Source organism: Erigeron canadensis, chromosome 1, assembly GCF_010389155.1.
Source record: "Erigeron canadensis isolate Cc75 chromosome 1, C_canadensis_v1, whole genome shotgun sequence".
Classification (NCBI taxonomy): Eukaryota; Viridiplantae; Streptophyta; class Magnoliopsida; order Asterales; family Asteraceae; genus Erigeron; species Erigeron canadensis.
In genome coordinates this window covers 52,483,116-52,509,238 of record NC_057761.1, presented here as the reverse complement: position 1 = coordinate 52,509,238, position 26,123 = coordinate 52,483,116, and the positions used below count along the sequence as shown (strand labels likewise).

The 26,123-nt window shown below is 33.1% G+C and overlaps 4 protein-coding genes across 5 annotated transcripts; 2 read left to right on the top strand and 2 right to left on the bottom strand.

The window, feature by feature from the left end:
- The first annotated feature begins 1,526 nt into the window (after positions 1–1,526).
- On the top strand, positions 1,527–3,322 carry LOC122585357 (RNA-binding protein cabeza). Its single transcript, XM_043757485.1, has 4 exons — positions 1,527–1,610; positions 1,762–2,196; positions 2,709–2,826; positions 2,948–3,322. Exons 2-3 carry the CDS (start codon positions 1,784–1,786, stop codon positions 2,797–2,799), a joined length of 504 nt encoding a protein of 167 aa, XP_043613420.1. The 5' UTR covers positions 1,527–1,610; positions 1,762–1,783; the 3' UTR covers positions 2,800–2,826; positions 2,948–3,322.
- Positions 3,323–4,637: 1,315 nt separating this feature from the next.
- On the bottom strand, positions 4,638–7,009 carry LOC122585883. 2 transcript variants are annotated; one of them, XM_043757998.1, is made up of 2 exons: positions 5,492–7,009; positions 4,638–4,654 (listed from the first exon to the last, which is right to left on the bottom strand). In XM_043757998.1, exon 1 carries the CDS (start codon positions 6,791–6,793, stop codon positions 5,540–5,542), a length of 1,254 nt encoding a protein of 417 aa, XP_043613933.1. In that variant the 5' UTR covers positions 6,794–7,009; the 3' UTR covers positions 4,638–4,654; positions 5,492–5,539. The 2 variants fall into 2 exon arrangements, with proteins under 2 accessions (XP_043613933.1, XP_043613932.1); XM_043757997.1 differs by lacking the exon at positions 4,638–4,654 and adding an exon at positions 4,774–4,992.
- A 6,771-nt stretch (positions 7,010–13,780) lies between these two features.
- Positions 13,781–16,873, top strand: LOC122583103 (transcription factor HY5-like). The gene is made up of 4 exons (XM_043755543.1): positions 13,781–13,994; positions 15,052–15,235; positions 16,286–16,442; positions 16,627–16,873. Exons 1-4 carry the CDS (start codon positions 13,892–13,894, stop codon positions 16,666–16,668), a joined length of 486 nt encoding a protein of 161 aa, XP_043611478.1. The 5' UTR covers positions 13,781–13,891; the 3' UTR covers positions 16,669–16,873.
- Positions 16,874–17,950: 1,077 nt separating this feature from the next.
- Positions 17,951–24,497, bottom strand: LOC122606740 (AFG1-like ATPase). Its single transcript, XM_043779601.1, has 14 exons — positions 24,244–24,497; positions 23,503–23,639; positions 23,096–23,232; positions 22,856–23,001; positions 22,635–22,714; positions 21,980–22,237; positions 21,256–21,366; positions 20,860–20,982; positions 20,537–20,658; positions 20,383–20,452; positions 20,201–20,293; positions 20,001–20,128; positions 19,706–19,847; positions 17,951–18,335 (listed from the first exon to the last, which is right to left on the bottom strand). The coding sequence occupies exons 1-14, from the start codon at positions 24,341–24,343 to the stop codon at positions 18,210–18,212; spliced, it is 1,773 nt and encodes a 590-aa protein (XP_043635536.1). The 5' UTR covers positions 24,344–24,497; the 3' UTR covers positions 17,951–18,209.
- Positions 24,498–26,123: the final 1,626 nt, after the last annotated feature.

Sequence of the window (26,123 nt, the reverse complement as noted above, 5' to 3'; positions counted from 1 at the left end):
AAAAGAGTAAAGGAAAGGGCATTATTGGGAGATGAAAGTAGAATTTTTTGGTTTATGTAGCATTTTGTGTTCATGCACTCTAGAAGCCTTAAAAGAAGCTATACACAACGAGCTTTATCAAACTCCGCAACCAGCATCATCTTTAGAATCCTACCCACCCAACGTCGCAACTAATTAAACAACATCTAACAGAATAAATCAGATCATGAATAATGAATTTATAAACCCTTTCATATAAAAAACATAGTCTTGATAAATACACTCCTAGCTAAATACACTCCCGAGCTGTAGTTATACTTTATAAAATAATTATATATTTATCATAAACTTTTGATATAAAAGATATAAAAAATTTTTGTATACATTAACTACAAACCCTTAAGGTTGTATTTAATATTTTGCTTAAAAAACCCCATAGATTTCCAACTCATATGAAGGAAAAAAAAACAAAAAAAACGATGATATATTCACAACAATAAAACGATCTACCTAGTTGTTTTTTTAAACAGTGTATTTCAAATCATCTCCAACTCATCCAATAAAGTAGAGTCATTCATAGTAAAATACATCGTCTGTTTTGTGTTGCCTCATAGTTGCTCTCTAAGAAAATATATCAGATGCATGTCATTTAAAAGTCGAACCCATGACCTGTGGATAAAATCTCAGATGTATTAATATAGAGTTTAGATTACTAATTACTAAACACTTTCTTAAATGTACACAAAATCATTACCATTTTTGCATCACATTTATTTCATATTATGCTTCTCGTTAATTAGTCATCAATTAATTTTACAATGAAAAATCGGTTAACTAGTGACTTATTCACGAAACAACAAAGATATTGGACCACTTCTATAGAATCTCTACCATTTAACTGAAAGTTCATGAGAGTATCAATTCATAACTTTATTCTAGTTGCAACTTAAATTGGTTGTTACCGGTATAACCTTTTGTCATTGCGTAATGGAAATCTTGAAATAAACCAAAGTCTAATGTGTAGTTAGTAATAAAGAAAATATGTTTGATAACAAATGCTTAAGTTAAATGTTTAGTAATAAAGTGCATATATTAGGATAACAGGGTGATCAATTGTACTGACTTAACCAGTATCTACTTTTATCAAAAACTAGTTTACAAACTATTGAAGATTGACCACCTCGCTGACCATCTCAAGATTGAGAAGACAACGTCATTTTGAAAATTTTCAACTAATATAACAATGTCTTCCTAATTTCACTATGAAGAAATGAAAAAGTATGATGTACGACAGCTTTATTCGTAAGTCGAAAGATATAATTGCTTCCTAATTCTCAACTAATGTAGTGATTTAAAAAAAATAAGAATAATTAGGAATTTAATTTACAGTAGTATAAAACTAAATGTTTTCTTGTAAGTCCCATTGTTCAAGGGAAGAATATTAAAAAGGAAATTAAAGGTGATTTAGCTTCAGCTTGAACTACAGCTGCCCGAATCTAATCAAATTTCGAGGCCTTTTTTGCATGTATATATATACTCACTCATCACCCTCCACCATCACATTCAGGAATCCCTTAAAAGAAACACTCACACTCACACTCACACTATATTCCCCATCACACACAAGCTAGGTAACGTACACTAAAAACCCTAGCTAATAATCACATACACACAGTTTGTAATGTATAGTGTACTTAATTCATATAGTGCATATGCATATATATACTTGACTTGATGTACATTTGTCACTAACATATATTTTGGTTAATTTGCTCTGTGTAGCTAGCTAGAAAGATCATCCATCATGAGTAGGCCAGGAGATTGGAACTGCAGGTCATGCCAGCATTTGAACTTCCAGAGGAGGGACTCTTGCCAAAGATGCGGGGAGGTGAGACTTGGCGGTGGCGGCATAATTGGTAGTTTTGGTGGAAGGGGAATGATCAACCCTGCTGCGTTCAGCTTTACCGGGCCAGATGTTAGGCCAGGTGACTGGTACTGCAATGTTGGCAACTGTGGAGCTCACAACTTTGCGAGCCGCTCAAGCTGTTTCAAATGCGGTGCTTTCAAAGATGACTTGACCTCTAGTGGTGGTGGTGGTGGTGTTTTTGATGGTGATATGTCACGTGGGAGGGGTTTTGGATTTGGTGGAGGAAGTGGTGGCGGCGGCGGTGGCAGCAGCCGCTCAGGATGGAAGTCTGGTGACTGGATATGCACCAGGTACGTAACTTTAATCTGACTTTAATTAACCACACAATTAATTAATTAACTACTTTGACATATGTCTCTCTTTCCTGTTTCTTAGTTCCTAAGAAACCTTCCTTTTGTTCCTCACTGTGCACTTCATGCAACAACAAAAAACATACTGTATGTATCTCTCTTGCATGCAAATTAACAATTTTCTTCTATCATTGTTGAACTTCATACGAGGGTATAGAATATAATTACTACAAAAACAAATTGATCAAGGGATGTTATACAACATTAATTTTTCAAAAATAAGTATATGTATGCGCGTACATAATTACGACTTATATATGGACCTGCGGATACAATCATACAATATAATACAATCAATAAACAAATGAGCTACACTTTCTCTTTCTAGTTACATTGACCTTTGATTTTAACACATGTCCTATCCCACTTATAATTTAGACCTATACGTACTTTTAAGTTCTATTTCTGGCCTACCAATCATTTTTCATACTAAAACTTGTATTTTTAATTAGGCCTGGCTGCAACGAGCATAACTTTGCTAGCAGAATGGAATGCTTTAGATGCAATGCACCTCGGGAAGCCAGCGGGATATCTCCCTATTAAGTCGGTTTGTCGCATTTCCAGTTCCAGGTAATTATTAATTAAGGGCCTGTATTGACTCAATTTCTCGTCGATATTAACTATCTGACGACCAAACTAAATAGCTTGCTATTACACCGTCGTTATAATGTTCATATGGTGCAACTTTCAGGTACCAAGAATTTGAGATAAGAGGAAGAGAGAGATAATGAGTGATTGATCAGACAGAATCAAGAAAAGAAAAGAAGAGAGCAACCAGTTGATAGGATATTCTAAACTGACCCCTTTTTGCCCCAAATCATATGCAATCCTATCTTTTGATTTTATTTCCTTTTTTTTTTATTGTTTCCTTTTTTATTTACTTTTATTTCAATAGTAATGGTCGTTCGCTCTGTTAGGTAGCTTAATTAGGTAAGTTTTATGGTTAATTTGATCTCTAGATCGAACTCATGTTTAATTTAAGGCTGATTGATCCCTCATTTCGTGAGGTTCTTCCTTGAAATCATGTTGTTTGGGGATGGGAATTCAGTACTCTAGTATTATGTTTTCCTTGTGTTCTTCATTTTTCGCTATTACTTAAACTGTTACACAAGTGTAATTCCATTCAAGAATATTGACACCCGTGATTGGAATTACCACATGACAGGTTAATATTTCACTTAATCATAATTAAAAACAAGCCACACTAACGTGCTTGCGGTATCAGTTGTACTTAGTAAGCATTGAGGTTGGGGGTTGAAACCTGATACTAGTCATAATTTCAGTTTATTAATTAGCTTGATCATTGCAAATATATATATATTTTGAAAGGAAAAAAAAAACAAGCTACATTAACTTTCTGAAAACATCAAGAAAAGAAAATGGCTGGCTAGCAAAATCACCATGACAGCATTGGATTCCAAAGCTTTTGAGCTTAACATCTTTATTTATCGCCTAGAAATCTACGATTCTGGTCAAAAAGCTAAGACTCGCATTTTTATTAATTAGTCTCCTGCTACACATTATTGTTTAGCTTTTGCCAAGATTCTTATCATTACAATTTATTAAAAAAGAAGCTTTATGTTTTACCTTAAAATACTACTTGGTCAAGCACTCATATGTCATTATCAACTTAACTTGGGTGCAAATTGCCATAACAATATTCTTTTTCCCAAACAAAGATCTCATATCTTCACCTTCATAATCCTGCAAACTATGAGATGGATTCTTGATTTCGACAGTTGGGATGATCGATTGCCATTATGATAAGATTATTTTCGCTAAACTTATCTCGCCCTCGCAGGCTTGCAATCTATACTCTATAGGATAACTTAATTAGTCCTGAAAATTATATTAACAGCGAAACTCAATCCTACCAAAGCAGGGGGGCTAGACTATATACAAGGTATCTAAATAATGTTTTTCACTCAAAGGTTACTATTCCATTGCAATTGTACATAATCAAGTAGAAAGTTGCAATCTCTGGCAGTAAAAGCTTTGATATACCATTTCGTTCATGAGTATAATCATATAAGTCATCAAAGGACTACAACACAAGCTTTTGCTCTAAAAGAAGAACCAGAGCAACTTTAATCATGATTTGAAATGGTGATAATTCAAGAACTGATGGTCCATTCATTGCCATTAGTTGCTTTATGGGGGGTGAATTTTTATTAAAGGAAGTACTGAAGCATAAAATGATAACAAAGGTAAAGTAGTAATAATGTGGAATCTACATTGCATAAAAGATAAAGAAAAGCTAAGCATTGATAGTTTTCAAAGTTCACTTCCCGAGTTCCTACAGGAAGAAAGTAATTGGAAAAAGGCCTTTGCACTAGTTTCAATTTTGCTCAAGGACTATATCTATCATTGTATATGCATCACTGTAAAACAGGGGAACCTGGCAATTAGAACTATAACATTTTACTACTTACCGATATATAAGTGGCCATCATTAATAATACATACAACTAAGAATTACTTGATGTCAAGTGAAATTAGTGACTCTGAAGACCCCTCACTTATGAATAATTGTTACATGGAAGCAGTAATAGTTTTGTCTTACATAATATTCAGTCACTACAATTTTGTTCTTCTTCAAGTTGTTTCTCTTAAAAATACCATACCCAAGTGATGGGAAAGTAAAGATTTCTAATCTAATTACTCTTAGTAGTACTTCTAGCAACGATATCATCTCCATCAAGTATACTAATTTCAATTTGAATGCTTGATAATGGTCTGCATATCAAAGAAATAATTGTCATGCTACTATCATAATACAGAACAAGTTGCAGTGTAACCATCTCTATATGTAAAAACTCAGCATTAGATAATGGTAATTAGTAGTCAACCTGGTCATATGAATGATTTAATCGACTAACTATTCAGCATTTTATGTGCGTAAAATCAGTATCTTACCTATTACATGCATTAACATGTACTTAAAACATGATTAGTGCTCAAGTTTGTCTTTTATAGTTTCATGCAATCCGACTTGTAACGATAAATATGACAAAAGCCAAGCTAAGCTCTTCAAAAGCAACTAAGGCAAGTACACATAGTGGAATTCTAAGGTAGGACCAAACTGTATCTTTTATCAAAGGAATTGCCTGGTTCAGTAAATGGTAGGACAAAAAAAAGGGTATGCCTTTTAACATATAATATTTCTTAACATATAGCTATATAGTACATATAATAAGAGCTTCAAGTATAACATATTCTTTGAGTAAATAATTACCTTAATGAAGAATTCACTTTGATCTAATGTCTTCGGCTATATCATTTATCAGAGACTAATTTCATGAATGAAAAACTTATGCCCTCTATATGCAATTGATCTGCTCTCCGACCCTATGCACCATATATGACCTTGAAGTTCCAAAACCTCTTTCATTTCCGCAATTTCATACACAAACTTAATAACACCAATGGCCCTATACAACTGCTTGACTGCACGCCTTATCATTTTATCTCCATCGGATGTCAAAATCTTCCCAACACACACATAAAACTTATTCCCGCCAATATCCTCGGAAAACCAACAGCAAATGTCAAACTCAATATCTTGAATAGTACCATACAGATAATACGACAGAAGCGTGAACAAACATCGAGATGAATGACCCAATGATTTAGTCAATTTCTTTTGAACTAAACTTTGTTGGTGTCGAGCATCTTTGTATCCAATATTTTTATCTACCAAAACATCTTTAATCTGCGCCAACCCTTCTTTCATGATTTCAAGCTTTATGAGATAAAAATGAAACTTGTGATCATTCTTTAAACAGGTAATTAAATCATCAAACATTTCAAGCAAATCTGCCCATTTAGCTGAAGGTGGTGACTCTGCACCCTTCTTAGGTGCAATCCGCATCCATGAAGTTGCATCAGGATCATAGGACTCGAAGTCATCCAAGAACCTAAGACAATTAACCACTATTTGTTGAGCCATGTTATCACCTTTAGTACTACGCGCATAATCATTAACACTCATTTCATATTTTAGTTGGTTCAATATTTCCATAAGGGCACCCGTCCATATCTGATATTGTGTGACTTGTGGGCATACTGCAAGCCGCACTAACTTTCTCTGTTGAGCAGATACAACTAAAATATCACATACTTTCTTAAGAGAATTCATAGAAAAAGGTTCTTTATAAATCGGCTTGTTAACACAAAGACTAGGTGTAATAATACCCGTTGTCGATACTGCATCCTGCAAGCAATGGTACCCAATAAAGGCTGTACTAATAGACTTAAAATCATGCATACATTGCATAAGAAACTCGTCATTCAAAACACGTTTATCATTAACACTAATCAATCTTCCACTGATTAAATCCAAACCCTTTAGCAAATGGGTCAACTTAATTAATTTCGGGAAAGCTCTTTCACACCAGTCCGAAGATTGAGGGTCTAATTGTGCTTCACTTAACGAGTTATTCAATATCGTATCTATATGAATAAAGCTAGTTACTTTCTTGATTCTGAGAGGATTTGGAACATGAATCTGGTTATGTACAAGTCTATTTAGTATCATTTTATGGAAATTAACTCACTACACTACTTAACTCTCATTGTGGCATTCCATCGAACAGTTGGGGTGCAAATTTATAAAGTAAACAAGTATAGTTTAAAGTGGTGTTGTGGGTTGTTTAATAATGGAAGAGGGGTTTTCCGATTACTGGCGAGATGCGTATTGACGGATTATGGTGTTGGAGAGTATGGTGGCAATTATACGAGAAACATGTTTTTAGAGGAGGGAAAAATGGTACTTCTTGACTTCTTCAAAAGATGGTTAATAAAAGTAGAAGTGATGAAGCATGAGGTATATTTTGACAACAATTAGAAGTATAGGGGTTTAACTAGATTATTGTATTTTACAGATAGTTATTCATGGGCTATGTATAAACCGAAGCCCATTTTAATGGGCCGTTTATCGCTGGTTGAAATTAACAGCCCACAAGACCCAACATAAGCCATCAGTTCTGACTTCTATCATTTCTCTCACTTCAAAATTCAAAGGCATTTGATAATGGGCCGTTTTCAATTTTTTCGAACTGTTTTTTTTTTTTTAAAAATAATTTGGAGTTTTTTTGTGTTAATTCACCAGATATTATCATTATAAAGGTATTTTAGGTCTTAAGGCTCGGTGTATTAGCAATCATGTGGCCCAAAATCGATTTACGATGGAAAAAAGACCTTTAACGGCCGTTAAATCTGAAAAACACAAATATAAAAATAATAATTAGGAACCGATTCCGGAACCGGTTCGGAACCGAACCAATCCGGAACCTATATTTTCAGTTCCATTAGTTCGGGTTTTCAAGTCCAAGAACTAGTTCCGAACCGGTTCCGATTCTGGTCAAAACTGATTCTTTTTTGTTGACCCAAACCGGTTCCACCAGTTCCAATCCAATGCCCACGTCTATTTGTAACTACTAATTAGTAGTTTTGTGATGATATACCATATTATTTGGTTGTAACTAATGTTGGTAACCTAAAGTGAATGGACTTTATGCGTTATAAAGATAATATTTTGGGTTAAATGCAAATTTCGTCCATGTGGTTGTTTGAAAAACGAGTCTTTAATCCCTTTATCAGTTTTTGATTTTTTTTCATCCTCGTGGTGCGACTTCATCCCTGTCTCCGTTAAATCCCCTCCACGTGCAGGTCACGTGAGAGGCATTTTTGTCCTTTTTTTACTTCCTTTCTTCCCGATAGCCAAAAAACCCTTTCATACTATACATATATTGATATACATATAAACTGGTATGTTACATTACATATTCATTTCAATTTTCCATACCCAAATCAAGAAATATATTACATATTCAGAGTCAAAATTCCATACCCAAATCAAGAAGTCTATTCAGTGTGAAAAGAAATAATCCGTAATAATCTAAACTCGTAATACATATTATTATTCTTTTGATTCAATTAGGTAGGAATGTGTATATATATATATATGATCATCATTACCAGGTTCAAGATATATCATTAATAACAAAATTCATCATCAAATTTCTAATAATATTTACAGACTTATACTTTCATACATCTATATCTACCTTCACATATGCAGATTCGGTCATCACCAACAACATCCGACCATTGCCGTGTCTTTCTTCACCACCGTCTTTGCTCACCCACATACATGCATATATATACTGTGAGATATGATTGGGATGAAATTGAGAAAAGAGGCATCACTCTAAACTCTTACAGGAGGTTCTTGGATATTGCAGCAACATCATAAATCCATCGATCGATTTGGGAGAAAAAATAAATAAATAAAAAGATATCGGGAAACGGAGAAGACATGAACCCAGCAACCGTCACTATAGTGACTGATTTTCTTTTTATGTTCGTGTTTGTATTTTAAGATGAATTTGGTTTTGAAGGAATTTAATTAGGGATATACTTATGATATGAATATTTGATTTGATTTATGTTATTAGATGTTGATAAGAGTAAGCATATGTGTTTTAGGTATTGTTGCATATGATAAAGTTGTGAATTTGGATTTGGATGTGTTGGTATAAAAATCGATATAGATTTAGTTTAGTAATTATATGGATATGGTTTTTTAGAAAAGGGGATAGAGATCTTCTTTCAAGAAGAAAAAGAGCAATGAATCTGGGTTTGGAGGTTGAGAGAACATAGATGAAGTTGTGTAAAAGGACAAAAATGCCCCTCACGTGACTTTCACGTGAGGGAAGTTAACGACAGGGACGAATAAAATTAACGGAAGTCAGACCACATGGATGAAAAAAACTCAAAAACTAACAGAGGGATGAAAAGCCGTTTTTCAAAAACCACAGGGACGAAATCTGCATTTAACCCTAATATTTTTCTAAAAAAAAATTTCATGTGGTTTACGTAAACTCCAAACACCCGAGTCTTTTGCCTAACGCACTTTAATTTCATTTTTGGAAAATAGTTGCTTAATTTGACCATAAAATCACAACTATCTTGATTTAAAAGTAAAAATTAAAATCTTATGATACGTTTAGTTCGAGAAAACAAACCTCGTTTTCTATTTTGTTTTCCAAGACAATATGGAAAACGGAAAACGCGTTCAAATCATATTTTTTCTAAAAATATTTTCCTTGAAAACAGAAAAAACTTTTTTCCACTTTTTTTATGGAAAATTAGAAAACATTTTTTTATTGTTTTTCACTTTTCCTTTTCTATTTTCTAAATTTTGAAAACCTCAAATTGTTTTCCATTTTTTAGTTTTGAGCGTATTTTCAAAATTTTTATTTGTTTTCTATAAATGAAAAACTCCTTTCAGTTTTTAAAAAATTAGAAATGAAAAGTTAAAAAATATTTCCACAACTAAACACACCCTTAAATTCTCACAATTTTGGCAAACTGGGATAAGGAAAAATTAGGCAGCATCAGCCATCAAGTGGACAAGTTAGGCCAATGAGTTTATGAGCCTAAAACCTACCACTTTAAACATTTTTATCGGATGTCACAACCTCCCACTTCATACAAATAGATGAAAAACAGATTCAAATTTAGATAACTATAACTGTAACTTTTTTATCTATATATAGCTACGACTTCATCATGAAAATATCATTCCACATTTCCACCATTAATCTTTAATATCATGTCATTTGTTATGTGCACAAAATATATTTTAATATATTTTTTAATGTTAAGAGGTTTCTATTGCCACCCCTCGATTGGGAGACTTGATAGACACCTATTAATTAAGACAGTGGCAATAACAAACCACATAAGAGATGGAAATGTGTTGAATTTAACAACTTGTGTGACCTAGTACGTCTAATTGTATTTAATGAAAACTAAATTGTAAAAGATCTAAAGTCAGACTACTTTTTTATTTGTCCTAATAAAACGTTTATCAAATTTTTCTTGCACCGATAATGCCACTTCTTCTTTTATTTTATTAGCGATGGAATCACTCATCGCTCTTTCCAATGTCTCATTCAACTTCTTCATAATAAACGGATAAAAGTTTTCTAACGCTTTGCCTATTTGTTCACAAATAAAGTCACGGGTTATATCTTCCTATTCGACTATCACTTCATTCACTATACTCTTGTCTTTATCACGATTTGATCCATCTTCACATTGAGATGAATCCATACTACAAAATTCAAGAGGTTTATAAATATCGCATTTCATTATAACTTAGTCTCTGATACCCCAAACATTCATATTCGATCATTTCCATATTTAGTAAGCTCAATTTAGAACGTAATAGCTTATGACCGATAATAGGCCGGCTCTATTATGATCATAAACTATTTCATTTTAAATCGACTTCGCTAACTACTTCAATTCTCGAACATGAACAACCCAAGTCCTAAGGTCAAAGTCAATTTCCTATGGTTCAAGTCTAGGCATCCTAACTAAAAAGATCGAATACCTAAATCCCTTGAATCATGGCTTTGATACCAAAAATGTAAGAACCAAATTCTTTTAATCGAAAACCGTAAATTTTTTTTTTTTACAGTGGATCCCCACTACGGCGCAGTGGGGTTGACACTTTCCACTGCGGCGCAGTGGAAAGTTGCGGCCCAGATCGACCACAAGTCCCCACTGCAGCGTAGTGGGAGAAATCTACACAACACTTTTCTTCCAAAATCATATTTCAACATATGACTCAGCATATATATCAATTCTACATACATCAAAGCAACCTTTCATTTTACAACCAAATATTTGACATCAAAATTTCTACTCATACACATCTTTGTTACCAAAATCATTGTATGACCCACTAATGGGTTAACCAAGTTACAACGAAATGGGTCGCTTACCCGAATCATTGACTTACTAGTTATTTACATAACCATATATAATTCAAAGAACCCAAAAGTTGGACATTTACAAAAATTTTATACCAAATTGACTTGCTTAACAAAAGAGTAAGTATCAAGAGCCAACATGGTCACATGGTCAAGAAGGGATCATCTACCACAATTATCCAAGATGCCAACCTTTTGAGAGCTAAACCTTCAACTCTAACTTCTTTCAATCACCTCCTTGCTTTTGCTACTACCACTTCCTATAAAATTTAAACAACTAAAATATAAGCCATTGCTTAGTGAATGCATATATGTATGATTAATATAGCTATATCATTTTAAATGCATATAAACAACTTGAGCCATTCATTCAACAACCAAGACAACAACAAACAATTCATGATCATGTATATTCTACTTGGCCAAGGATACATGCTAATATGTATCTCATCATCTACTAGTCTAACACAAAATCAATATATGCTAGTAGATATCTCATCATCTACTAGTCTTACACTCAATATATGCTAGTAGGTACATCATCATCTACTAGTCTTGCACAAAATCAATATATGCTAGTAGATATATCATCATTTACTAGTCTTACACAAAATCAACACACAATTGGGTCATAGGAATCTACCCACCTATGTCCTCCATATAACAACACTATGAACATATAAATATGCACTCACCTTGATTTTGGTTATTAGGCTCTACTTGGCTACTATGCACAATATGGCTACTAGACTTAACAAGATGCTCTTCATCACCTACACAATATATAATGTATAGCTATGAGTTCTATAAACTCATTTAATTCGCAATCATCTAACTAAATTCATCATGACCTCAATCACTATGGTGTTTGGCTACACAAGATCTTTCATCATAAGTTCCATAATAAATTTCATAATTTTATTTTAGCCAAACTCCAAAAATACATAGTTTATTACTATGAAGTCTTACCATAAAGACTTTATTTCCATTACCCCCAAATTCTTCCTTTTTAAATTTTCATTAGGGTTCATCAAAGTCCCCAAATATAACCAAATCCCAATTTCAATATTCAAAAACCCTAATTTCAACAATAAAAACCCTAATTTATAATTCAACAATTATGGGGAATTCCTTACCTCAAAGAGAAATCAAGCAATTATAAAATTTTCAATTCTTCTTCATTTCTTCTTGTAAAAATTCGGCCACCACCAACTAATATAACCCTCAATTTACTTATTTATTATTTGAATTAGTTAATTGAATTTAGGAGGATGAATTTTATCTTAATCTTTGGTAGATTAGAAAAGAATTAGAAGATTTGAAGGAAGGATTGGGAAGAGTTGGAGGATTAGAGATTTTTGAGGGTAATTGGATTAATGACTTATCAAACAAAGGGTAATTTAGAATGGGTATTATATCCGCTAGCCACTAAAGTTCTAACTAAGTTAACCCCTTATCTCAAAACAAAATACTAGGAAATTAATTTAAATGTTAAAACTATAAAAGGGTTAATTTTTCTATTACCTTAAAAATATTGGGGTGTTACATACCCCGTATGCACGTCGAGAGAGATCGATATGGTGCTAAACAATGTCTAATGGCAGCTTATTTTAACGAAAACCCACAGTATTCGTTAAAGAACTTTAGGCGACGATTTTGCTCTCTGTTAATGGCACCTAGTACAAAAAAGGTTACTATATCGCTGACGGCATTTATCTGGAACGGTCGACTTTTGTAAAGTGGTATTCATGCCCTCAAGATGAGAAGCGCAAGAAATTTAAAAAGTATCAAGAAAGTGCACGAAAAGATGTCGAGCGTGCCTTTGGAGGGCTTAAAAATTCATGGCACATTCTAACCTAACCAGCAAGATCAAAAAGCGTGAATCGAATAACTCGAACAATGTACACGTGTGTTATATTGCATAACATGAAGGTTGAAGACGCGGGGTATGCAATAAGCTCACTGGAGGAAGGAGACGACAATGATCCAATCGTCTTGCCTGAACGTACGTTCGAGGAAAGTATGACACTTCATCAACGAACCGGCAAGGAGCTTCGAGATCGACATGTGTGGCGCCTCCCGATTTAATGTGTGTTTTTTATTTTTAAAGTATTGTAATGTTTCTATTTTTTTATGCTTTCGTTATTTCAAGTATTGTGATGTTTTTTTTTGTGTTTTTTTATAAATAAATTGTGTAATGCTTTATTTTTAATGAAGTGTTTTATTTGTGTATATTATAGTTTGTTATAATTTTGAAGGATTAAAAGTGTAAAGTTTTGATAAAATGGTAGAATTAAATAATTAGTGAGTTCAAGACTAATTATTAAGGGATGAGTGTATTAGGTGTGTTTTGAAAGAATTAATCATTAGAGTATTTATTGTTAATATACTAGTCTTTAAAGGATGAGTCCTGAAATTATCTACCCTCTAAGTAAAAGTAGATCATATGTTGCGTCACATATAATGGACCCAAGACATCTCCCATTAAAACCTTTTAAAATCACCACCACTCACCAAACCAATTTTAGCCGTCAGATGATTGCCGCATTTAAACGTCATACTGACCTCCACGTATCCCATCCACCTGCCTTTGGATTAACATATACACATTGTGGCTCATCATTCTTCCACGCTTCCCTGTTCCACACCGTCCGATCAATCATCATCCAACGCTCCATCAAAGATCTTCTTGATGACCAGCATCCCTCCCGCCCTCTTTTCTTTCCACTTTATGACAGTTTTTTTAGTACTGAAAAGAAACAACACTTTTTCCTCTCACTTACCCACACACATAAAATATATAGATATACGTTTTTTTGTATCTATATGATAAAGTTGTTAAGATAAAAATGCAAGACCAAGGGGCAGGGGCAACTAGTTCAATGGCAGCTAGTTTGCCTTCAAGTAGCGAAAGATCTTCAAGTTCTGCTCTTCAAATTAATGTCAAAGAAGGTTGACTTTTTATGATTATTCTAATTTTTTTAGATTTTGTTTTTTTTATGGGTATCATTTGATATATATATATATATATATATTTTGTGTGTGTTAAAGATATGGCTAAGATGTGGTCTTTAACATTATTTGATCAACTTAGATGTATAAGAAAATGTAACTAGAAATCCATGTAAATATGTATGCCTAAAAATGTGTTTTTGTGAATTTTCTTTATTCATTAATTTATTAAGCATGACATTATGTGTACATCTAGTAATGTGTATGGTGTGATTTTGATTTGGATTTTGTTTAGGGAGTTGTTTAGTGCGTTGATGTCATTTTTTTTATATGGATAACAAAGTTAAGAGTAGTGATATATAAGTCTGATATACATAAGCTTAAACATGCTAATTGATTCAACTATTGACACATGAATTACATTCTTTCTTTTCCATTTTCACCTTCAATGTGTCTTAACTCTTAATATCCAACTTAGAGATGTTCAGGCTTATGAATTTTAGTCATGTCTATCATTTTTGCAAGTTAAAATAGGTGTTACTTTGGAATTGTTAGATGTCAATTTATTGTACCTAAATAGCTATCAATAGACATCTCTTATTCAAAGAAATAGAATTTAAATATGGGGGAAGAGAATATGGGGGCTATTTCACACCCAATTTTGGGTGGAAAACATACATAAAAAGCATGGAGGCCCAATCATTTATTCAAAAGCATAAATAAATTAGCATGTGAAGGGTTTTTTAATATATCAATATCTTTAATATTAATATTGATATAAGTTGGGTGTATAACAGCCCGTACTCACTTTTCCTTTTAAATGTATAAACTAACTTTTGTTTTTCGTTAGTTGGAAATTTGACCCAATAAAAAACATTTCATTAACAAACTTATATCAAAATCAATATTAAAGATATTGCACAAACAAGTTGTGAATTTCGATTTGTTTCTAGAGAAATCATAAGTTTATATTTTAGTATTAACTTATTTAATTAATAACACTTAAGAGTTTTTGGGTCATTTTGATATATTTAGGCTATTTTATTTGTAATGATAGGAATGGAGAGTGATGATGAGATCAGAAGGGTGCCGGAGATGGGCGGCGAAGCTGCTGGAGGAGCATCGGGATCTGGCAGAGGAACCGGGTCAGTTGCACATCCAGACCGGGTTCAAGGCTCTGGCGAAGGTACAAGAAGAAAAGGGAAAAACCCGGCTGACAAAGAAAACAAGCGGTTGAAGAGGTATCCATCATCCTAAAAAAATAATACCACTTTTATTCCCAAATGCCCAAAAGTCGACATCTAATTCACTTTGAATATGATATGATAATCTAAAATGCTAACTTCTTGCTTAGCACTTATGTGTAACTATTGCAGCCACTGTTAGATTAATGTTGTATGGATAATGTCAATTTCTTAGGAACAATCTACTAGTTGAAGTTTGGTATACTAACAGTTTGAAATAAAAGAGCTAAATCAGAATAAGAACATAGATGTTCTAATTCAAAAAGGTCAAATCTAAATCTAAGTTCGAAATCTTAGTAACAATATATGGCATAACACTTAACGTCACTCTCATACAAACATTATTATGTGAGTCTGAAACAAAGCATCAAGGGTATATGTGATATTTTAGGTGACCCTTCTGTGTAACTAGGTTGTGATTTCTAGTAATATAATGGACAAATTGTAAATCTGTGTGGATACGTGTAGATACTTGCTTTTAAAAGTAAAAACATTAGCAGATTTTCAACCATAGATAAAGAAGATCAAACTCGAACATGGATTTGTATAGAGCAGCCTAAATGGGAAAATGTTGCCATCACATTCGGATAATGTGGTACTGAGAGTTGCACAGATATACCTACTAGGCCCGGTGGGACCTGTCACTCATTTGTTGGTTCTAGTAAGTCTGCACCTGCATAGTTGGGCTTGGGGACCATTCAAGGCATTGGCTGATTACACACCTCCTCGTATCCCCTGTAGTATCTTTCATGTATTGTCTACAATTTGAATAGTTGTTTGTTATAGTTAAAAGTCTGTTTCAAAGGGCACAAACTGAATAAACAGTAATCAATCAAAGTTAGATCAAGTAACTATATTCTGGTGCACACTAAGTTTAGTTGGTGCACACTATATAAACATTTTTACTAAGTTTATGCATACAATAAACAAAAACGTTAGTTGGTGCACACTATAACTTTTTGGGCATAGTTAGTTGCATTCCATCGCACTAAACCTTTTAATTTATGGGGTATCAAGTAAGGTTTATTTTTTGTATATGGAAAATAGGCTGTTGAGGAATCGCGTTTCAGCTCAACAAGCAAGGGAGAGAAAGAAGGCATACTTGAGTGAATTGGAGGTACGGGTGAAAGACTTGGAGAAGAAAAACTCTGAACTGGAAGAGCGTTTGTCGACACTACAAAATGAGAACCAGATGCTGAGACATGTATTTCTCCCTCCCTCTCCCTCTCTCTCTCTTGTACTTTGCAACCATCAAAAGTTGAAAATGTTGTTACCTTGTGCTTAAAAACGTAGAATTCGTATATTGAATTACCAATATTAAGTATACTCGAGTAGATCTTTTGCATAATGTGGCTAATATTATATTATGTTGAATCAATGTTATGCAGATCCTGAAGAACACAACCGCTGGCATGCAAGAAAGGAAGTAGAAGTAGATTTAGAAGCAGGTACATATTAAATGGTGATTGTAGCTAGGAAAGCTAAGAGAGTTTTGATATGATTAAAAGTGATTGTCCTTTTCGGTTCTGTGTGTTAACAAACATTAATGGTGAAATTTGTGATTGTTGAAACTCTATCTTGAACTTAATTAGTAATTTTTTATGTTGCAAGAAGTAGCTTAAAGTTTTTTTTTTATTTATCTGTATCCTTGACTTGTTTTAGTAAACGTTTGGAATCATCGTTTTATTGTGTCTATGGAACGGTCAAGAAGGATTAAGGCTGGCAAATGGCAATACAGGCAAATGGCAATACATGCAAATGTTGAGTATCAATCTTCCTAAAAAATAGCTTAAAAATATTCCTCATATCATAAACATTTGACATGTATAATCCACTTATACATTTAAATGTCATGTATAATCCACTTATACGTTTAAATGTTCTATGAATCCTTTCGCATCAAATATATCATGATCAATTACCATTTATTTTATTCATTTTACATTTGTTATAAAATAATCGGTCATGTTCCTTAGTAGCTAAAATCCCATGTAAACACAAGATCGAATTTTCAATTTAAACTATCAGTTAATATAGTTATGTTAACTATTTATGACACTTTCTACACAAAGTTATAGATATATACGAGTATGTCATACTTGATTCGAGCAATATGCCTATCGTACAAAAAAAGGAGACCGTAACATGTGACGATTTTAATATTGTTGGCTAAAAGAAATAGCTCTTTATTGATTTCTACATAATATGAAATTCTCTCATAATAATGACTAAAACTTTTTTAAATATAAATAATCACTATTAAAATTTTATACTCTTATTTTCTTGAACTAACTTATTATTCTACTACTTGTCAAAAAACTTATTATTCTACTGCTACTTTTACATTACACGTCAAAAACAAGATATATAAAATATAAATGTATACACTTTTACCTCTTTACAGTTTATAATGAAAACAAAAAAAAAACTGTTTAAAAAAATGCACCCGGCTTATAATTTATAAACATAATAGAGCATTTCAGTAAAATATATACACATGCAAAAGCGATAGAGAAATCTAAGAATAAAGATGATATTTTGCGTGTGCGCATAAACTGATTTTGATTTAGACGAGGAATATAAGCTTTAATCAACTTCAAACAAATTAAGTTATTTAAAGATACTTGGATAAAATGACGGTAGCTAAAATATGTATGAAATATAAGATTAGCAATTATTATACAAAAGTAAAAAGGTGGAAATTTTTGAAGATGTAGGCAATCTGGAAATTTTTTAGACACAAACACATACAAAATGCACAGAATATGAATCCACTCTTTTAATAGAGAGATACAATCTGACAATTTTCTACTTGCGTATAAGGTAGGCTTTGAAATAGGTTCCCTATGTCACTTCATCACCAATATAACATTACGTTTAGCATTCGTAAATATACAACATTATTTCCACTTGTCTTCTTCCTCAAATTTCTATTATCATGCAAAGCAGATCTACCTTATAAGAGCCACTGCTATACTGGTAACATGTTTGACGTATTATTGCTCTCCACGACCTTGCCACCTGCCTGAAAAAGTGGATGATAAAGGCGTACTCTTTCCTGGTAAAATGGTGTTTGCATTTCTATGAGACGTGAAACCTGCACAATCACCATCAATGTCAGAATACCATATAACTACACTATAACCGTTTTAGCACTAATGTGAGAAAATCCGGTGTAGTAATTATTGCTTTCTGACTTCTGAAACCAGGCCACAAAGGACTTCTTTTGCAGGAGCAATGACTTTACAAGCACTATTCATTATGTGGGCTATATGAGGCTTATATGCTAGGAGAGAAGCAGAAACTTGACAAGTTAATATCGGGTTTCAGAAAATAACTCCTTATTCATTATTTAATCTATAACACCACATCATAAACGAGCAAGCATATATGAAGTTTATTAACTTTAGGAAACAACATACCCAATGTTCAAGGACGTAAATGAACAAATGAAACATCATGTTTGGTCATTTAATTAAATTAAATGAGCATAAAATAATTTTCACGTTAGTTCACTTCTCTAATAAATACACAAACATAAACACACTTCCTGCCAAACATTTCAAGAATGGTTCACTAAAAGGTTGGTTAGTTAGAAGCTGTAACTACATGTATACACATGTCAGATATCAATATATGTAAGTATGTAACATATCCAGGCATGCAATTTGAGTCTGCGTCTATAGACTAGTCATAATACGCGTGCGCGATGCACAGTTTGACTTAAGTTATTATATAAAAAAGTTCCTTATTAATTTGTATTAAAGTTGGATTATAGGGGCTTTTAATTGGATTTTGAATATTTACACTTGGTAGAAAATATAGAGAAGAAAGAAAGAAGATGTGAAGATAACAGAATTTGTGAGTGAAGAAAGAATGAAGATGTTGGTGATGAGAGAAGATGAGACAGGATGGTAGAAGACTAGAAGATAAAGAGAATTTAGGGGTTTGGCTGTCTTCCAACTTTAATAATTTCAATACAAAATTTCCATTTTAAACCCCAAAATCTTGATTTTGTTAATTTTGGCTATATTATATTTATTTAACTTTGAGCAAACTTTTTAAATAATTATATATACGTACAAATTTATTATTTTTATAATTACCGTTATACCACCATTATACCACCGCTATAACCGATATCTCAAACATCGACCCCTCGACAGTTATAACCGATATTTGAGTATTAACAACATAGGTCAACAAAAGTAAACTTTGCACTCAAAATTTATGAAAGAAGTGACTTGGTCATTAGATTTTGTGGAGTCAAAAATAAATTGTGTCAATATTTATAACTGTCATGTACTATATAACTTTTGTGTAGTCAAAGTTGGTGTGCATGGCATTCAGAACTTGTCCTACATAACGCTCTAGAACTGCTCCAATCCTTGTTTAGGTATAATATATATATATATATATATATATAAGAGAGAGAGAGAGAGAGAGAGAGAGAGAACAGAGACATACTGCTCGACGAAAAGCAAACATTTCCTCTTTCCCAGAAAGCATAGAAATGATCGCGGCAGTTGCACCTCCTGAACCAGTATTTCCCTCTGCTAAAACGTCTCGACGAAGCTTTGAACCTTCCGTCTCTGTTTCAAACTGGAAACTGAACAAAGAAATGCAAAATATCATATTAACAGAAAGGTAGCCATACAGTTATAGCTTACACAAAACAAACAATAATATATCCAAATATTAACTTAAAACAGACATTATGTTACATATGAATTGAATTAAAGTTAAACTGAAGATGACTCGCCTCTCTATATCAAAAAGAGTCCCCTCTTCTGTTCCCTGAAAGAGTTCGTCAATAGAAGAAGCTGCTGAACAGTATAAGGAACAATGATAATTGTATAGCTCATCAATAAGGATGATAAATCTCCGAGCCTGAAAATAATTAACAATGTGATGCTATAAGAACATAAGTTTTACGTGATAGAGGACCAATAAGTAAAGTACCTTGTCACGAATCCGCATACTCATCATGGGGATATCTGAAATGAAGACTGTATGATAATTTTTGGCCACAGCTATGTAATCTGCTGCCCCCACCTAAATGGTAATGCTAATTATTATCTTGAAAAGCAGAACATTATATAGTTATACATAAGTACTCAAACTAAACAATGAATGAACAATACCGGCCGACCACATAGATATTCAAATGTAAACTTTGCCACACCGTTACAGCTTTCACGAACTTCTAACTTTCTGCATAATGCATGATAACTCATTATTTAGCTGTACAAGGTGAATAAGTGGCAGCATTTTAAAACTTGTTGAGTTAGCACCTACCTGCCAAACATTACTGAGATGGTTTCAGAGATGACTTGTCCGCCAAAATTTTGTATAGTTTCCTCCCACACGGTCTCGAACTTCTTGGTTGCAACACTGTTCAAAGGATAAAAGTAGGTCACCTACATAGAAAAAGTAAGTATTACTTTATTTAAATGCATCAAGATGTTTGATTGTTGGTAAATGTCTACTACAAAATGAAAAGCCTTATAAATCAAAAAGGTACAAGTTACAATTTGACACCTGAACACGAAAAGAAAGCATGACAATCAGTTGTTTAGGACATATACATTAGGGGAATAAATAGCTTATCAGCTTCTCACCCGGTTAATAGATCTTTGCGAAATCAGACGGCGGTAATCTGTTTCACTTCCAATCAAAAGAGTTCCACAGTGGTCTTCCAATTTCGCAAGAAGCTTCAAGAAGAATTCCCATTGCATACCATCCTGAATAAACAAGAGTAAAAAAGAATAACCGAGAGTTCATACCAAGTATACGCATGATACATAACTCCTAACAAAAAGGGAGAAACATGTTGGACAATTGCATACCGACTATTTTACACATTTACTGTATAATAAATCATGAAAAAACACTTCTTTCAATGATTTTGGGTTTATATCTGTATACTTATACACAATCCTGGTTTCAACCTTTGATATGCGGCTCAATGCTAATAGATGGGTCATTGAAAACATGTTAATTAAACTCAAATTCACCTGATTCAAGTCGCTTGGGGCTCTGTTACTCGTGGCAACAAGAACAGTTCCGGTACTTAGCAATCTGCTTATAATTCCAGATAAGGCCACAATAGCGAAAACATCAACAGTCTGTAATATATACCAAGACATTCACATTATGTAGTTGCAAAATGCAATATACCAGTTAGACAGACAGTACATATCCAAGATGTCTTTGTCAAACTCAGACGTTCAGTCAGTTGTTCTAGCTTGAATATTGGGTGAGCTTTTAGTTGAGTGACCCCATTTTCTCCTGTTTATCCACGTTGTAAGAGTACTTCTATAGATGAGGTACATGTGGATAACATAAGGGGGGGGGGGGGGGGGGGGGGGGGGGAATAGAATACTTAAAAGTCTCCGCAATTTGTAGCTATATTTAATGACTACGTGTATCCTTGCAATATAGATTTTAATGGTTCGCCTAGTTCAAGAATCAAGTTACCAGGTGCACTTTTAGATGTGAGGTAACACTGCTTCTTATTTCATATAAGACTGCAATAGCAATAACATATATAGTCCATAACAGAAACCACAATATTCGCATCGTTTAGTTGAAAATTGCAAAATTCAAGCTTGGCAAGTGTGGGACCTTCAAGTTAGACAAAATGAAATATTTTATAAAATAAGTTTCAAGCTTAGTAGATGAAATAACTCTATACAACCACAACAACAACAACAAACTTATTTAACATAGTTGCTTCACCTGTATTTCATCAAAACATAGTATGCTTGCTCCTCTTTTGTCATTGCGCTGGTCAACAAGAAACTTATCAGCTACAACAGGAAGAATATTGTTCATTTGCATCTCCTCCTTGTAACTTTCTTCTGCAGCCACCCATTCCTTAACTTTAGTATCAAAAGGAAGGCTCATTATCCAATTAGCAATGTTTGATTGCATAGACTTTTCATGCACTTGATTCTTCCATACCTTATGCATACGCTCATTTATATCTAGCATAGCCTGTTTATGTAAATATACGAACATAACAGACTGTTACTACCCATGAAAAAGCTTCAAAAACACTCATGATATTGCAAAAGAAAATACGTCCTCATGTGAGATTGGATTCTATTTTACAAACCTATTTAATCTAATCAGGCAAGAGTTTTACTTATTTTGAGTTGTGTTCATGTCTTGTGAGATGTTGTTTTGATTGGGTGAGGGTTTTCAATGACGTAATATTTTGTTCAGTCATGAGGTCCTCTGTTGTGGCTTAGTTTTAACGTTCCACACATGACTTCTAATTGACTACAGAAGAGACCATCAAGAGAAACATTTTTTTTTTCATATAAGAGAAATCCTATTTGCAGAGATAGATGTATGTATCACGCGACACAAAATATTATTGCACACTCACCTCGTGAAAGTGAAATCTTCTTCTGTGTGTTACAATTCCTTTGGTGGAATTATAAAACATATCCATTAGCATCGTCTTACCTACAAGAAGTTCAATAGAACAATAAAATTAAAATGAACCATAGGGATTTACTATACACAAGAAACTAGATATAACATTGAAGAAAAGAATCATAAAGTAATCTTAACAGCCAACTAGTTGAAAGGGATCAGCAAACACACCACTTCCAACATTCCCATAGATATATAACCCTTTAGGAGCTGTAGGTACAGTGGGACGTGTGCCAACTACTGAATCCAACTTCCTTTCTCGATTTAGATATGAAACCCATTTCCCAACTCCAGGTTCTACATTCACGGGTTTTTTCCTGCATGCAACATAACACATCAATCAAAGAAATAAAGAAAACTGAAAGTATATTCCTGTGGAATTTAAGTTGCATTAAGTTTAATTTGCCTTACCTATCGAGCCACTTGCCCAAGAATCTATTGTGTGCCTTGTCTAACGATTCACCTCTTTGCTGTTTACTCTCGGCTTCCTTCAATAACAGCCTACGCCTCTCATTCTCACGATCTTCTTCCCACTTGGCTAGTTTGATCTATACAGATATAATAACAGATTGGGCTTCAGTTCAACTAGTACTTCCCCTGCAAATGTTCATGAGCCCACTGAAGTGACTTTGGGTGGTTAAGAGGTCTCACGTTTGAACCTGGCCTCATGCCCCACTAAGACAGTGGCTGGCGCCAAAGGCACCCGGGATCAGGGTGTCCTTGCCTATCTACATCTTTTAGATGGATATAATAACAAATAAACCACCCAAGTAACTATAAATAAAACAATAATATAAACCCCGGGATTTAAAACCTACATGATATTCTTCCATTTCCTTGTCAAACTGAACCAATCTTTCAAGCAAGTTATCTAATTCCAAAGCAACTTTCTCCTGATACGGATCAAACTGTAGTTGTCCTTCCTTGACAAGATGTTTATACTGTGTAAGCGGTCCTAAATAAAAGCAAACTTTGAATAAAGATAAAACAGCTAGACAAATTCAGAATACAGATAAACAAATGCCCCAAGATCATATAACCTAAATTTCATCCAACCAACACCTATCTACGCAATGAAAGCTGGAAAACTACAAGACTTAATCGCAATCAATATATGCATGACCCAACCCGCTAACATCAATAGTGGACACACATAGCCTGCATTAGACTTATGGGAAATGATTGGTAATTTGGTACACCAGAAAAAGTTATTTGATACACCAACTTTTAAAAACAACAGACTACGCACTACGCTAAGCACAATGTTGATGGTGCATTAATCATATCTACATTTTTAGCTTATGAATTGGAGCATCAACATGTAATAAAAGGTGTGTCGATGTTAATGTTTAGACACCTAATTAGATCAAACACCTAAGCCGAGTTCGAGGAAACGGGGATCATTGGTCTTTCCGCTTCTTTTAAATGTTAAATATAATAACTTATCCGTATTTTTGTTGAAAGGTTAATGTAACTTGTATGTAATGATTTGCTTTTACTTGATAGGAATTTAATAAAATATAATGTAATTAAAAAAGAGAAATGAGGAGATTACCTACCTGGATTAATGGAAGTTGAGAATTGACGGAAAGCGGTGGTAGAGGTCCGGCGACGAAACCCTAAAGAGAGGAAGGATGAAATCAACCGACTCCTCCTCATGGTTTAAAGAAGAAGAAGAAGAAATCGCCATTTGATGGTTTTTGTTTTAACTATATATATGAAAAATAAAATAAAATACTACGGTTGCCGCCAACTCTCTAACGTGGCCGATGCCCGGACCATCCACTAGTTTCTCCCTTTCTTTCACTTTCACAAACACATACTAAATCAGCAACAAAAAGTGATTAATGATTCAAAAATGTGTTTTTTTTTTTTTTAACAAATAGATGTGTATTTGTTACGGTTCAATTTTTTTTTTTTATATGTAAGGGTGTGAGTATTTTTCCTGAAAGGCACAATTTTAATTAGCGAAAATTACACTTTTGGTTCCTGAACTTGACACGTTTTTCACTTTTAGTCACTAAACTTCAAAAATTGCAAATTATACACTGAATTGTCCCACTTTTTTTCACTTTTAGTCACTGCGCCCAGTTTGTTAGTTTTGCTCCGTTAAGTTGCACAGATTCGTTAGTTTTTTTTTCTTTTCGTCCTTCCAATTATTCATAACTAAAATCGATAATCGACAAACTTCAGTAATGAAAAGTGTAATTTACGGTAAAAATTTAAGATATACCTCATTCGTCCAATTTTAAATGTTATTATTTTGATTTTTCTTAATATTTTTACTTTAACTTTGACTCTAAATATTTTTATTATAACATAGTAGTTGGTGTAAGTTTATTAATGAAAAATATATTTAAAAATTAGTTCATTATATATATTGATAACAAATTCATATAACATAGACAAAATATTATGGTTAAAATATAAGGCGTCATAGATTATCAGAAAAACCTACAACACGTTACTTCAGATAAACATAAACAATATCTTATTTTTATTTCGTTTATAATAGTTAATAAAATGAATAAGAAAAACTATATAAGTTTATATAACAAAAAAAAAAATTACGGTTAAAGTAGACATAAGAAGACTCGAAATTCAAACATAGTCAATAAATAATTATCTTTATAAATAAAAATTTCAATAACAATTATTCATCGTCATTAAAAAAAAACAAATTTTATCTAATCAACTACTGTATAACAAATAGATAGTAGTAATATTAAAACATAAAAAATTTGTTTCAAAACATAATAAATGAATATGTATTTCACTAATCGGCCAAAACAATATATAAAACTTGAAGTTGGACCGATTATCGATTTAGTATGGAAATGGGAAGGATGAAAAGTGAATGAAAATTAATGAATCTAGGCAAGTTAACGGAAAAAACTAACAAAGTTGACGAAAGTGACCAAAAGTGAAAAAAAGTGACAAGTTCAGTGTATAATTTGCAATTTTTAAAGTTTAGTGACTAAAAGTGAAAAATGTGTCAAGTTCTGGGACCAAAGGTGTAATTTTCCCTTTTAATTAAGATAAAACCTCGTCCCTTAACCAGACTTATATTTAGATCTTGCTTTGAGAGACTTGCGTGAGATATCTTATACCATTAAGCTATTTGTCCATTGGCTATTACAATTCATATTGAGTGAAAATACTATTACACGTCGTTGAGTATGTTTTAAATATAGGAAATGATATAATATTTATTAAAAAATTCTCAATGTCACGACACACAAGTTTTACTTCATTAATGTTCTTATTAACTTTCTTTTATGATTTTATATATTATATTATTAGAATGGTACTCGTGGGTGGTGGCGGTAGACGGTAATGATGTGTGTATGCGTGAGAAATAGAAGGGATGGAAGAAAGAAATCATTTCGAAATGTCAAACCAATTGAAACTTGAAAGGTGTTTATAACGAGAATAAAAA